Source organism: Aquarana catesbeiana, linkage group LG02 (assembly GCF_042186555.1).
Source record: "Aquarana catesbeiana isolate 2022-GZ linkage group LG02, ASM4218655v1, whole genome shotgun sequence".
NCBI classification, from domain to species: domain Eukaryota; kingdom Metazoa; phylum Chordata; class Amphibia; order Anura; family Ranidae; genus Aquarana; species Aquarana catesbeiana.
Genome location: NC_133325.1, coordinates 799598949 through 799615267, shown reverse-complemented (window position 1 = coordinate 799615267; position 16319 = coordinate 799598949). Strand labels below are relative to the sequence as shown.

General features: G+C 42.8%; 1 protein-coding gene across 1 annotated transcript in view; it reads right to left on the bottom strand.

Moving 5' to 3' along the window:
* Window positions 1–16319, bottom strand: part of SPAG17 (sperm associated antigen 17) — a gene marked incomplete in the record, with an annotated part of 227908 nt that overhangs the window by 56311 nt on the left and 155278 nt on the right. The window contains 8 exon segments of the mRNA XM_073614557.1: window positions 94–207; window positions 320–439; window positions 2247–2358; window positions 3551–3808; window positions 5680–5774; window positions 9505–9701; window positions 11823–11977; window positions 13532–13648. Of these exon segments, the coding sequence (XP_073470658.1) occupies window positions 94–207; window positions 320–439; window positions 2247–2358; window positions 3551–3808; window positions 5680–5774; window positions 9505–9701; window positions 11823–11977; window positions 13532–13648 (1168 nt within the window).

The following is a 16319-nucleotide window of genomic DNA, read 5'->3' as shown; positions in this document are numbered from 1 at the left end:
AATGATAGAGGGATCAATGAGTTACATAGTGGTCACCCTTCTACTCCGATACACCCATATTCATAATATGAAATCATGCAATATGTAGCGCACCTGCTCCTCTGCCGGAGGCACCATAGTGGCTCAGAGACAGCTGTATCCCGCTCTGCAGGGTGGCGGAGAATGATCCAAATTCACTGACGCTTCTCACCTTGGAGGCGGGCTTTCCTGCGGAGAGAGAGTCCCAGAGTGAATGTCAGGTACAGACTGAGACGCGTATCCCAGCGGTTACCTGGCATATAACACATAGAAGAGGACGTTACCTCTGTACTAGACTCACCACTCTGGTCCGCCTGGGTATCGTCATCTTGTTTATCAGGGCTCATTTTCTTCGGGTTTATAATGTGAACCAGGAACTTGTGTCCATCTTTCAGTAATTTCACTTTTACAAAGGTGGAGCCTTATAGGAAGACAACAGCATAGGTTAGAATACAGCCAAGTGCACCTTCCAACAATACACGCTCTTGTAGGCCTATGTGCCGTAGGAAGAGACAGTGGGGTAGGAACAGGGGTAACTGAGGAAGAGCTGCAACAAGGTTCAAGGCTCAAATAGCTTACATAGCCATATACAAACGCCTCTCCATCGCCACCACCAAAAAAAAGTGTGCCACTAAATCAGTCCTGGGGAGGGGGCATACTGCGCTCGATACAGGAGTAATAACATTAGGAGCGGAGAGAGAGAGGTATTGATAGTTTTGGGGAAGCAGGCGGGGGGGATTATGTTCATTGATTATTGGGGTGGGCATGTTATAGGAGTTAGGGATGCTAAAGCGCACCTTAACTCAAAAGTATAATATAGTATATAGAAGTGTTAATGTGCATAAATCATACCATGAAAAGTTTACCTCTTTCGGCTTGAATTCTTCCAAAAAACAGCAGTGCACTTCCTGTGCCTAGTCACTCCTGTTCCTCATAGCTGTATATCAGCAGTGTCAGACCATCCAAAGCACTGCTGCCTATTACTGCGGGTCTCAGGAGATATAGAGTGACATTTGGTCATGTCACTACTGTGTTGCTCACTGTTCTCCTTGCTGCAGAGGAAGTTGTACCTGAGAACCTGCAGTGCAAGGATCCCCTTGCTTCTGCTTCATCCATTCTGTGGATCTGTGCTTGCTTTATCTCCATTACCCCACTAGTCATCAGATCATGTCACTACTGTGCTGCTCACTGTTCTCCTTGCTGGAGAGGAAGTTGTACCTGAAAACCTGCAGTGCAAGCATCCCCCTGCTTCTGCTTCATCCATTCTGTGCATCTGTGCTTGCTTTATCTCCATCACCCCACTAGTCATCAGATCATGTCACTACTGTTCTGCTCACTGTTCTCCTTGCTGGAGAGGAAGCTGTACCTGAGGGCCTGCACTGCAAGGATCTTCCTGCTTATGCTTCATCCATTCTATGGATTTGTGCTTCAACCATCTCCCCTGATCAGTCCCTGGTGCAGCCTCTCTTGTGACTTGTTACAAAGTTACAATGTTGCAATCTGAACTCTGGCGGAGGGGAGACTGAGGAAAAGCTTCCTCCTGCCTGTAGCAGACTGATGACATCATCTCAGTCTAGGCAAAAATCACCGAATGGAGCTCAAGGACTGCTTTTAATGATAAAAGGTGGAGCTTTTCTGAAAAATGATCCTGAAAATAATGCTTCCTTGCTTTTACAGCAAAGAGAGAAAAAGCAAAACAATTGGGGGTTCATCCGGGATTTGCGCTAAAGTTCAATTGAAGCATACCTGTTTTATGTTGTGTGTGCTAGAAAAAATGCTGTGTTTAGGAAGAGCAAGGCTACAGAGGTTTCTGGTGTCCAGGAGACGGCATGCAACGTGCCTACCTGGGCCAGTGATAGTAAGTGGATGTCCGTTGCAAGGGAGCATGCTTGATATTCTGCTCTTTGAACAGAACTTTGGGTGATGGGGGTCTGGGATTTTTCCTCAGATTTTAGTCTTTGGGTTTATTCATGCAGATTTAAACAACTGATATGGCCACTTGGATGCTCTGGAAGTAAAAGTGTGATCAGACTGCTAATAAGTTTTCTCCAAGTCATAGCCAAGCCCCCCCCAATCACTGTAAGTCTGTATATCTGAGGTGTGGTATATCATCACTGTAATTAATGTATATATGATAAGTATAATGTAACGTGGCTTTTCATTCAGCTCCATATAAGATAACAAAAAGGACATACTGTATATGATGGGGAATGTTGGTGTCATCTCACCTTTCTCAAAATGAGTGTGTTCCACCTGGATCTGCCCCCCGTCTGTCGGGTATAGGCATCGGCAGCCTCCGGACACTTGGATCAGATTGTCCCCCATGTCATAGCCGGTAAACTAAAATGAGAAATACATATTATAAGTATTGTTATAGTCAGTTCAGCTTTCATACCTGTACAGCCCTAATGAAGCAGATCAATTGTTACATTTGTGCTATGGACCCTTTTAATTCTGAGATAACTTTGTGATTACCTAACCACTCCCCCCCCCCCCCCCCGGGTGGACGTTCATGGACGTCTATGACTTTCAGTTGTTTTACGTGAATGATGCCAGCAGCTACAGGCATCATCCTGGTATTTTTTTTCAGCCAGCGGTTCCGTTTTATGTAAAAGCTATTCTAGCAGCTAATTAGCCACTGGATTGCTTTTACGGGCAGCAAAAGCAATCCAGTGGCTAATTAGCTCTCCTGCACCCCCATGCGATCGGGGAGCCTGGGATCCAATCCAATTATGATGCCGGGTTATTATAGAGCTGGTCGGGGACAAAACGGTCCCCGGCCATCTCTATGGTCCTGGGAGCCTGGAAGACATCACTTTTGGTTCTGGGAGATGTGAACATCTTGATCCCTGATGATGTCAGACGCTGCTGACGAAACGCGTAGGATCCCGTGATACATGCCTCCTTCCCTCAGCCATGGCATTGAAAATGGGTCATGGAGGGGTATTCCAGCATGACAATGACCCGAAATACACGTCCAAGGCAACAAACAAGTGGCTCAAGAAGAAGCACATTATGGTCTTGGAGTGGCCTAGCCAGTCTCCATACATTAATCCCATAGAAAATATGTGAAGGGAGCTGAAGGTTCGAGTTACCAAATGTCAGCCTCAAAACCTTAATGACTTGGAGAGGATCTGCAAAGAGGAGTGGGACAAAACCCCTCCTGAGATGTGTGCCAACCTGGTACCAGAAACGTCTGATCTCTGTGATTGCCAACAAGGGTTTTGTCACTAAATAGGAAGTCATGTTTTGTGAAGGGGTCAAATACTTTTTTCACTCATTAAAATGCAAATCAATTTATAACTTTTTTGAAATGCGTTTTTTCCTGGATTTTGTTTCTGTTATTCTGTCCCTCACCGTTAAAATAAACTGACCATTAAAATTATAGACTGATAATTTCTTTGTCAGTGGACAAACGTACAAAAAAAGCAGGGGATCAAATACTTTTTTCCATCACTGTGTATATATATATATATATATATATATATATATATATATATATATATATATATATATATATCATAACGCATACCTTGAACTCTTTTTCAGGAGGAGCTGGCGGAGCTTCGGTGGGGTCAAGCCCAGGCTCTGGCACCTTCACTTCCTCATTCTCGCTCTTTTCTTTGACACCTTTCCTGTGGCTGGTGGGAGACCCTTTACTACCCCGGGAGTCGGAGCGTTCTCTGTCCACTGCCTTCTTCTTAGGGCTTGGTTTACGGCCTTTTGCGTTTTTCTTCTCCTGTTTCAGACGTTCCTCTTCTATAAGGCGATCTTGTTCAATCTTCCAAGCCTGGGGAACAGAAGATACAGAATGTGTAGCATTACCCCCAAAGGAGCTGCAGAATTTGAATGGGTTATCCTGCCTTCCTAATAGTGAACAACCCTATAACCCAATAACGCATGGCCCACCAACAGCAACAGATAAACAAACTTCAGATTCTGTAATCTTCTTTTGTGAAATTTTATTGGCTCAACTGTCATAGGGAGACATGGTTAAGGTTCCAAAAAAAAAAAAAAAAAAATCCCCCTGCACAGCAGACTTCTCCAATAACTCTTTGGACCAGGATAGGCTACTGTCTTCCAGTATCTTAGCCTTCTGCCACAGGCCAGCCTACATTCTTTTGACCTCTTCAACAGCTCAGTTGTAGGGCTTTTTGGGACTCTGCCACAGGGTAGTGTAGGCTCTGTAGGCCCAACAGGGCAGCTACCTTCCAGCTCCTTCTGGTTTTGCCACAGGCCAGTTTGGATACTCTAAGCCCAGACAGGCAGCTTGGACAACACAACCCATCTTGGTTCTGGTTTCCTCCTGCAGGCAAAGGGCCTGGGGCTCAAGGAATGGACTTCTGCACTCACATCCTCACCATGAAAAGCCTTGGAGGTGAAGACCCTTCTAGATCTCTCTAAAATTGTATCTCCATCCCCAGCCTAAATAATTGGCATAAACCCCTCCGTTATTGGCTGGGAAATAATATATATTCATAACCCAATACATTGTATCTTTTTACTATACCGAATAAAGAACCCAATAAACCAAGACTTCTAGATTGTAAGCGCTATTGAGAAGGGCCCTCTGATTCCTCCTTTATTGAATTGTATTGTAACTGTACTGTCCGCCCTCATGTTGTAAAGTGCTACATAAACTGTTGGCGCCATATAAATCCTGTATAATAATAACAACACTAAAAAAGGCTCAGGCTGGCTACAGCCTAGCTGCAAACGTAAAATTTAAACTAGGCACACTGCAGCTTAAGGCAGGGACCCTACGTGTGTAAGAGTTTATTAATCAATGTGATTCCATTAACAACAACGTGCAGTCACCTGAGGAAAACAATTAGCAAAGGGAAATTGCTTAAAGTCAGTTATACCCATCGACCAGGGATGTATGTACAGGCAATTGCCCCCACGGCCCCATGCACCTCCCCCCCTTGTAGACCTGGATAGGAGGGGCAGCATATAGATGAACTGATCCCCTTTCAGTGGCTGCAGGAGGAAAATGGAAGGGATTGGTTCCTCTACATGCCGTTCCTCCTATCCACCTCCTGCTGAGAACAGGCTCCTGTGCTCTCTCCTGGCCACCACTTCATGCTTTCAAGATGGAGAGCAAGGAAGGGGTCGGTAAGTGTGTCATTTACCAGCTCCTTCCTTTGTCTTAATGAGTAGAGTCAGTGATCCATACTGATCAGTGACTCTGTTCAATTATAAACGAAGGCATAGTAAACTGTGTTTACTATGCTTCAGTCTGCGAATGAACGGGAAGTTTCTGTACAGAGCTATTCCTGTCAATTCATTCTGTGCTGCTGAGGCTGCAGAGATAGAGATTGAGGGCTGTGTCCTCAATCACCTTTCTCTGTTTCAAAGGTGGAACATTAGAGGTCTGTTTAGAGGAAGGGACTTTAACATAATGGGGACCTCTGATGTCAAGTTAATTTCCTCAAGGCAGTTGTATGCATCGTTCCAGGCTCAGGATTCCCATTGATGGCCAATAACATATACGGCAAGGGTGCTTTGAGATTTTTTTGTACTGTTAAAGGGTGCCATGACTGAAAAAAGGATGGGAAACGCAGCTTTTATACTTTATTCGTATGAATTCAACTAGCGTGATAGCTCTGAGTGAAGATAAAAGTTGGGGATAAAGATAGATAAAACAAAGCTTCTACACACTTTAAGGGAGTCCTCCCGGATGAAGGAGTTAGCTGGGTCTGTGGTTGGTGCTTCTTCATCCTGACTTCCAGGTCTGGACCTGCTGCCCTTGGGACCTGCAAAGAGAGGACTTTCATCAAACAGGTCTTTCTATGAAAAGTTACAGTAATGTACACATTGTGAATAATTGATGTCTGATATACGTTTAGTGGCCTCCTGCTTGGTAATGTAAATAACACAACATGGAATCATGGTGAACAGGTTCCGTGGTTACTGGACCAACCACTAAGATGGGGAAGAGGTGTAATATTAGTCATTTTGTGGAATGATTGGCAGATGTGGTGTGGCGGCATCTCAGAAACAGCAGAGCTCTTCACATTGTCCTGCTCTGTAATGTCCAGAATGGTGCAAAACAAAAACCATCCAGTGAGCCGGTGTTCACTGGGGAAACACTTTGTTAATGGGAGAGGTCATAGGACAAAGGCCGAACTGCTCCAGGATAAAAAAAGAAGTGAACAGCTGCCCGAAAAATTGCTTTTTCTTTACAGCAGTGCTGTGCAGGACACGCATAACAAGCCTTGAAAAGACCGAACTACAGCAACAAAATCTGCACCAGTTTCCCTTCTGTATGCTAAGAGCAGGAAATGAGACTGTGGGGGAATCACCAATGCTTGATGTCTGAAGACTGCAGGAGGATCACCCAACACTGGATGACTGAAGACTGCAGGGGGATCACCAACACTGGATGACTGAAGACTGCAGGAGGATCACCAACACTGGATGACTGAAGGCTGTAGGAGGATCACCAACACTGGATGACTGAAGACTGCAGGAGGATCACCCAACACTGTATAACTAAAGGCTGTAGGGGGATCACCAACACTGGATGTCTGAAGACTGCAGGAGGATCACCAACACCGGATGTCTGAAGACTGCAGGAGGATCACCAACACCGGATGTCTGAAGACTGCAGGAGGATGACCAACACTGGATGACTGAATACTGCAGGAGGATCACCAACACTGGATGACTGAAGACTGCAGGAGGATCACCAACACTGGATGACTGAAGACTGCAGGAGGATCACCAACACTGGATGACTGAAGACTGCAGGAGGATCACCAACGCTTGATGTCTGAAGACTGCAGGAGGATCACCAACACTGGATGACTGAAGCCTGCAGGAGGATCACCAACACTGGATGACTGAAGACTGCAGGAGGATCACCAACGCTTGATGTCTGAAGACTGCAGAAGGATCACCAACACTGGATGACTGAAGACTGCAGGGGGATCACCAACACTGGATGACTGAAGACTGCAGGAGGATCACCAACACTGGATGGCTGAAGACTGCAGGAGGATCACCAACACCGGATGTCCGAAGACTGCAGGAGGATCACCAACACTGGATGACTGAAGACTGCAGGAGGATCACCAACACCGGATGTCTGAAGACTGCAGGAGGATCACCAACACTGGATGACTGAAGACTGCAGGAGGATCACCAACACTGGATGACTGAAGACTGCAGGAGGATCACCAACGCTTGATGTCTGAAGACCGCAGGAGGATCACCAACACTGGATGACTGAATACTGCAGGAGGATCACCAACACTGGATGACTGAAGACTGCAGGAGGATCACCAACGCTTGATGTCTGAAGACTGCAGGAGGATCACCAACACTGGATGACTGAAGACTGCAGGAGGATCACCAACGCTTGATGTCTGAAGACTGCAGGAGGATCACCAACACTGGATGACTGAAGCCTGCAGGAGGATCACCAACGCTTGATGTCTGAAGACTGCAGGAGGATCACCAACACTGGATGACTGAAGACTGCAGGAGGACCCCACCATGGCTGAACACACGTTCAACAGGTGCGCTTGATGCAGGGACATAACTCTTACCGCTACCCTGAACAGCTCCAATGGCATTTGGCAAATGCTGATTGGCTCAGAGGCGGCGGTGGGCGGAGTGTGTGGGTAATATTTTCGGGGGGGGGGGGGGGGGGGTGTGCCAAGTCATTGCAAGTCAAATAGCCCAAGTCAAAGTCAAGTCGCAAGTCATTAGTGACAAGTCAAAGTCAAGTCGAGTCATTTATTTAATTTTGTCACAAGTCCTCAAACAGGTGACTCAAGTCTGACTTAAGTCAAGTCATGTGACTCAAGTCCCCCACCTCTGCTGAAGGTTGTAGGGGGATCACCAACACTGGATCACTGAAGGCTGTAGCAGAAACACCAACACTGGATCACCTAATGCTGTAGGGGGGTCACCAACTCTGGATGACTAAAGATTGCAGGGGGATCACCAACACTGGATGACTGGATATTGTAAGAGAATCACCAACACTGTATCACTGAAGACTGTAGGGGGATCACCAACAATGGGTGACTGAAGGCTGTAGGGGGATCACCAACACTGTATCACTGAAGACTGTAGGGGGATCACCAACAATGGGTGACTGAAGGCTGTAGGGGGATAACCAACACTGTATCACTGAAGACTGTAGGGGGATCACCAACAATGGGTGACTGAAGGCTGTAGGGGGATCACCAACACTGTATCACTGAAGACTGTAGGGGGATCACCAACACTGGATGACTGAATGCTGTAAGAGAATCACCAATACAGGATGACTGAAAATTGCAGGGGGATCACCAACACTGGATGACTGAATATTGCAGGGGGATCACCAACACTGGATGACTGAAGGCTGTAGGGGGATCACCAACACTGGATGACTGAAGGCTGTAGGGGGATCACCAACACTGGATGACTGAAGGCTGTAGGGGGATCACCAACACTGGATGACTGAAGGCTGTAGGGGGATCACCAACACTGGATGACTGAAGGCTGTAGGGGGATCACCAACACTGGATGACTGAAGGCTGTAGGGGGATCACCAACACTGGATGACTGAAGGCTGTAGGGGGATCACCAACACTGGATGACTGAAGGCTGTAGGGGGATCACCAACACTGGATGACTGAAGGCTGTAGGGGGATCACCAACACTGGATGACTGAAGGCTGTAGGGGGATCACCAACTCTGGATGACTAAAAATTGCAGGGGATCACCAACACTGGATTACTGAAGATTTTAGGGAGATCACCAACACTGGATGGTTGTAGATTTTGGGGAGGGGGGGGACCACCAATATTGGATGACTGAAGATTTCAGGGGGATCAACAACACTGGATTACTGAAAACTACTTAGGGATCATCAACACTGGGTGACTGGAGGGTCAAACATTGGGATACACATCATGAATCAATGGATTAATTACACCAATGTAATGGTGGGGGATATTTGGCATAAGTGTACAGTATGTCCAGAAATGTACCCAGCATTTTTTTTCTTTTACTTTGTTCTATAGTGAGAACTGGCTTTAATTACCCCCTGTTTACAATTTTTGGTGGGGCAGCTGCTGGGAGCTCAGTTCCTTTTGATGTAGCACATCCCCAGAACTATGTCTCCCAGGCTCCCTACCTACACACAAGCACCTAGGAGTCAACTCAACAGCGTTATTTTGCTGGGAAATAAATCAATGCATCAAAGGAAAGAGCGGGGCGGGGGGGGGGGGGGGGGGGTGGAGTTGGGGTGGGAGGAGTTTTCTAATCCAGCAGGCAGGGCTGACAACGCTGCTGGAGATTTCATTTACAAGGAGCCATTATGTTGTCAGCTCCCTACAGGAAGTTTTTTTCTTTTTCAGGAAGTGGATTTCTGGCAAATCAATAGGTATTTTTCTGTATTTGTAGACTTTTTAAAGGGATAAAACATGCAGAAATGTACATGTCTTGGCGGGATGTAGAGAATGCGTTTTCAAATTTTTGACTCACTTTTCGATTTTTTGGGTGAGGAGGACTTTTTGGCCTTCTTCTTGCTGGGCGAGACGTCCCTGGAGGTGTCTCCTCCGTCCCGTGTATCCTGAGCCCGTTTCAAAGCCTCCATCTCCTTCTCCAGCCTCTCCTGATACTTCCCCTCCTCCTCCTGAACCCAGTTTGAGATGGAGTCGGCCACCAACTCCAGATAGTTTCTGCCAAGAAAAAAAATTAGACGGGTCAGTTACCATTCATACGGAGGAGATGTAGAAGACCAGTCACAGTGATGGATTGGAGTATACAGGTATCTCCAACAAACCTTGCTTTAGGCCCATGTCCCACGGACAATTTTTGTTTTCATATTTTAATAAAGTTTTATTATTTGGTATAACTAATGCAAACGATAAACCAGACAATCATTCCTCGTACTCCTTTGTTCTGCATGTTAACCAATAAACAATTACAAAAAAAAAGGAATTATTTGGAACCAATCCAGGAGTTGGAAACCATTCTGACCAATTATTCTAGCCTACACAGTAAGGTCATCTGCTCTAGTTTCAGATTTAAATTGGGTGTTGATGTCCATTCTCCTCCATTCGGTGAATATAGTGATGTCCACCAAGAAACAAAATTACTAAAGCCTCGTATACACGATCAGATTTTCGGCCAGGAATTGTGTGATGACAGACTGTTGGCCTAAAATCCGACCCTCAGTACGCTCCATCAGACAATTGTTTTTCAACTTTCCGCCAACAAATGTTGGATGGCAGGCTAGTACATTTTTGGCGGACAACGGTCTGTTTTCAAATTTTTGTATCGTGTGTACACAAGTCCGTCACACAAAAGTCCAAAGTACAAACACGCATGCTCAGGAAGCCATGCTCACCAAACACGACATTCGCAGAAGGTGCCCAAAGGGTGGCGCTCAAGAGCTGAAATTGCACGTAGTACGTCACTACGTTCCTGTTTGTTGGCCAACAATTGTGTGCTGTTAGTGTGCAAGACAAGTTCCCGGGACACGCCCTTCGGACAAAAGTCTGATGCTTTGTTGGCCAAAGTGCAGAGGTAAGAAGTAATGCACAAAGTGCCTACCAAGCAAAATGTTGCTTAGGAGTGATACTGAGGAGGAGGCACTAATATGCAGCACTGATGGACACTGATATGCAGCACTGATAGGTGGCACTGATGGGCACAGATAGGCAGCACTGATAGGCTACACTGATGGAGTGGCACTGATGAGGTGACACTAATATGCAGCACTGATAGGTGGCACTGATATGCAGCACCGATGGACACTGATAGACAGCACTGATGGGCACTGAAAGGCAGCAGTAATTTGGCTGAGAGGTGGCACTGAAGGGCACTGAAAGGCAGCACTGATTTGGCTGTGTGTAACAACTAACAAGTCTTACTGTGGGTGAGTGCTGGGTGTACCAAGATGGCCGTCGCAGTGTTCTGACGCTTCCAACACTTCATTGACTCCCTCTGTCTTCTCCACCCACTGACTTCCAGGAATGAGCACGTGACACCTCCAACTCCCTCCCGCGACGTCTCTTTGTGAGGTGCTGCTGGAGCCTAGAGGTATCGGATTAAGCATTGGAGCATTTGCACGAGTACAAGTACCCATGCAAATGCTCGGTATTGGTGCAACCCTACTGACTACTCTCTTGTTTGTTGCCCTCCTTACCCCCTACCTGGGCATGATTACTTTCTTGATTGCCTCCTGCCTGGACACCTGCCTGGACTTGACCCATCTCTTGTCACCTGCCTCAGCTCCTGCCTGGACCTCACTACAGCCTGACACTTGACTGGACCTCGTTATCCTCTTGTTTGTCACCTGCCTCAACCCCCTGACCCGACTATTCCCCGGTGTACAGTCTCCACATCGTAGCCTTCCTGTCCTAAATCACCCCTTGGTGGGGAAATCATGAGGTCGGCAACCTGGTACCAGCCTGCAGCAAAGAGCTCAGTTAGGGCTCCAGGCCCATCTTCAACATGAGGAGCTCTGGTGAAGACCAGCTTGTGCTTAGACTCCCTGCCCCGGGTGTGCTTGTGTCATCTAGGAGGGGCTTTTCTGTAACAATTTCTATATTTCCAAGGTAAGGATTACAGGAAGCCATGTTGTATGTCGCCTGACCAGAGCCGGTGAGCTTGTTTAAAAGTTTTCTGTGGCTTAATTGCACAAATAAGTTTTGAAGTCCCAGCGCCTTTCTAATATGTCTTTCTGCAGCTATTACAGTAACCAGGTTAATGTACAGACTTATCTGATGGTACGTCCCACCACCGCTCAACCTGACCCCAATGGGGAAGGAAGACCGAAATAATGGGGGGCCAACCTGAAGCTGACGTTGGAATGGAGCGCCATGTCCCAGGATTCCTGGCTCTGGCGGTACGGGGTCATGGGGTTGTGGAGGACGAGGAGTAAGGAGTTGTCCTGAGTATGATAATAAGAATCCAGACATCTGTAGGACTCCGCCGCTTCCTGCAAGACCTGCAGAGGAGAAGGAAATAACACCAGGACAAGAATTAGGTACTTTACTGTATGTGTAAATATTTAATATTTTACTATGATTATTATTAGCAGCAATAGTAGTAACTGAAGTAAATCCGTACTAGTGTTATTATTATTTATACATCAATTTTATAATTACATTCATTTAATCACTATTATTATGACTATTATTTACTATTATTAACTACTTAATAATAATAGTGATAAATATATTCATTATATAATAATAATTTATCACTATTATTAACATATAACGAATATATTTATCACTATTATTAATATTATATAGTAATTATTAATAATAATAATAATAAATATCAAAATAATAATAGTGATTAAATTAATGTAATTATAAAAATTATTTATAAATAATATTAATAATACCACTAGTAATGATTTACTATGGTTACTACTACTACTAATAATAATACCAAATAATAATAGTGATAGACAAATTTAAATATATTCATTATATAATAATTATTATTACTATTATTATTATGATCATCATCTAATAATAATAATGATACAATGAATACATTTACATTTGTTCATCACTATTATTATTATTATTAATATAATTATAAAAATTATTTATAAATAATATTAATAATACCACTAGTAATGATTTACTATGGATACTACTACTACATTTACTACAACTAATAATATCAAAAAAATAATAGTGATAAACAAATTTAAATATATTCATTATATAATTATTATTATTATGTAATGAATATATTTATTACTATTATTATTATGATCATCATCTAATAATAATTATAAATTGATAATATTTAGATTTGTTTATCACTATTATTATGTTGAGATTATTATTATTATTATTAGTAGTAGTAGTAGTAGTAGTAGTAGTAGTAACTGTAGTAAATCATTACTAGTGGTATTAATATTATTTATACATAATTTTTATAATTACATTAATTTAATTTATTAACTACTATATAATAATCATTTTGATAAATATATTTTATTATATAATAATAATAATAATAATAATAATAGTGATAAATGTAATTATTACATAATAATAATAATAATAATAATAATAATAATAATAATAAATATTGTTATTATTATTATATAATGAATATATTTAGATGTGTTTATCATGATTATTATTATTTTGATATTATTAGGATTACAATTAATATTATTAAATAATAATACAAATATTATTAATGTATAATAAAATGCTAAACATTAATTTAACATATTTATTTAATTTACCCTTATCCTTAATAACATCACTTCCCTCCAGCCATGATCTGCTGCATTGCATATAGAAACACAGAGGCCCAGTGATGACATCACTGGGTCTAAAATAGGGTTTGTAATAATAACTGAAAGGATTAATCTAAATATTTCTTTAGCATGTTGATGAGGAGAGAAGGAGAAATTCAGGGAAGGCAAAATAAAAGCAGATGAACCTCCATCTTTAGTGGTATTATCAGTAGGAAGTGAAATGCTCAGTTTTGTCCATATGATGGCCGGTCCCAGCAGACGACGTACCTGTATGAGGAGTGTTGGGTCGAAGTGCTCCGAGTAGCACCAGTCACTGAGACATCTCCTCCGAGTCCTCTGAATGTCGGTGAGGTCGGTCTGCGGGGTCTCCTTTCCTCCGCCATCCTGAAGGGTGACAAAAGCGTCATCATGAGGATATGGGACTGGAGAGCGTCCAACAGCACAATATGGGGGCCAACAGAAGATCGGTGAAATACACATTTACATTTTTTTTTTTATTTAATTGCACTTTAGCTTATTTTCAAACAAAAAAAAAAATTTAAGTTTCTAAAATACTGAAATACAGAAATTTGTAATATTGAATAGAAAAAAAAAGAACGAAAGAAAAAGAAAAGCAGCAACAATGGTGAAAAAGAAGATAAATAGGAAAATGTGTTGAAGCTTAACAAAAATTCTATTCAAGTCTGAATTCATAACTCACAAAAGTCCCTTCTATTACTCTCAGCCTCCCCTAAATCCCTCATTTGTTTTTCTTCTGCTCTAATCTGACGTCCTGGTAGAAGGCGGCTAAGTTCATTCTTCATGATCCCACCATATGTAGGAACATAGGCACACACTCTTGTGGTGGACTATGGAGTAAGGACTATAGAGTATAGGATATGGAGTATAGACTATGGAGTATAGACTATGGAGTATGGTCTATGGAGTATGGACTATGGAGTATAGACTATGGAGTATGGACTATGGAGTATAGACTATGGAGTATAGGCTATGGAATATAGCCTATAGACTATGGGCTATGGAGTATGGACTATGAAAGTATGGACTATGGAGTATAGGCTATGAAATATAGGCTGTAGAGTACGGACTATGGAGTACGGACTATGGAGTACGGACTATGAAAGTATGGACTATGGAGTATAGGCTATGAAATATAGGCTGTAGAGTACGGACTATGGAGTACGGACTATGGAGTACGGACTATAGAGTATGGGCTATGGAGTATGAATTATGCAGAAAGGAGTATAGACTATGAAGTATAGACTATGGAGTAAAGCGTATGGACTAAGGAGTACTAACTATGGAGTAAGGACTATAGAATAAGGAGTATGAACTATGGAGCAAGAAGTATAAACTAAGGAGTAAAAAGTATGGACTATTGAGTATGGAGTATGGAGTAAAGGATATGGACTATGGAGTATGAACTATGGAGTAAGAAGTATGGACTAATGAGTAAGGAGTATGGACTATTGAGTAAGGCGTATGAAGCAACTATGTATGGACTATGGAGTTATGAATTATGGAGTGAGAAGTAAGAACTATGACGTAAGGAGTATGGAGTAAGGACTATGAAGTAGAGGTATGGCGTAAGGAGTATGGACTATGGAGTAAGGATTGTGGACTATGGAGTAATCAGTATGGACTAGGGAGCATGAATTATGGAGTAGGGAGTACAGACTATGGACACTGGAGTATGGACTATGTAGTAGGGAGACTATGAAGTAGAGTTATGGAGTAAAAAGTATGAACTACGGAGGAAGGAGTGTGGATTATGGACTATGGAGTATGGAATAAGGAGTGTGGACTATGGAGTATGAATTACGCAGAAAGGAGTGTAGACTATGGAGTGGGGAGTATGGAATAAAGAGTATGGACTAAGGAACATGAACTATGGGGTAAGGAGTATGAATTATGGAGTAAGGAGCATGGACTATTGAGTAAGGTGTATGAAGCAAAAAGTATGGACTATGGTGTTATGAATTATGGAGTGAGGAGTAAGAACTATGACGTAAGGAGTATGGAGTAAAAAGTATGGACTATGGAGTATGGAGAAGGGAGTAAGAAGAATGGAGTAAGGAGTATGGAGTAAGGATTATAAACTATGGAGTAGAGAGTATGGACTATGGAGTTATGAATTATGGAGTGAGGACTATGACGTAAGGAGTATGGAGTAAGGAGTATGGTGTAAAGAGTATGGAGTAAGCATTATAGACTATGGAGTAAGGAGTATGGAATATGGAGTAAGGATTGTGGACTATGGAGTAAGGATTGTGGACTATGGAGTAAGGATTGTGGACTATGGAGTAATACGTATGGACTAGGTAGCATGAATTATGGAGTATGAATTATGGAGTAGGTAGTATAGACTATGGACAATAGAGTATGGACTATGGAGTAAGGAGTAAGGACTATGAAGTATATGTATGGAGTAAAGAGTATGAACTATGTAGTAAGGAGTGTGGAGTATGGACTGTGGAGTAAGGAGTGTGGACTGTGGCGTATTAATTATGCAGAAAGGAGTATAGACTATGGAGTAAGGAGTATGAACTATGGAGCACAAGGAGTATGAACTATGGATGAAGGAGTATGGACTATCAAGTAAGAAGTATGGAGTAGGAAGTATGGACTATAGAGTAAGGATTATAGACTGCAGAGTAAGCAGTATGGACTATGGGGTATTAATTAATGAGTAGGGAGTAGGGACTATGGACAATAGACTATAGACTATGGAGTAAGGACTATGAAGTAGCGGTTTGGGGTAAAGAGTATGAACTATGGAGTGTGGACTATGGAGTATGAAACATGGATAAAAGTGTATAGAGTATGGACTAAAAAGTATGGACTTTGGAGTATGAACTATGTAGTAAGGACTATGGAGTAAGGAGTATGGACTATTGAGTAAGGAGTATGGAGTAAAGAGTATGGACTATGGAGTAAGGAGTATGGGCAATGGAGTATAGCCTATGGAGTAAGGAGTATGGACTATGGAGTAAGGATTATAGACTACAGAGTAAGGAGCATGGATGATGGTGTAAGGAGTATGGCCTATGGAGTA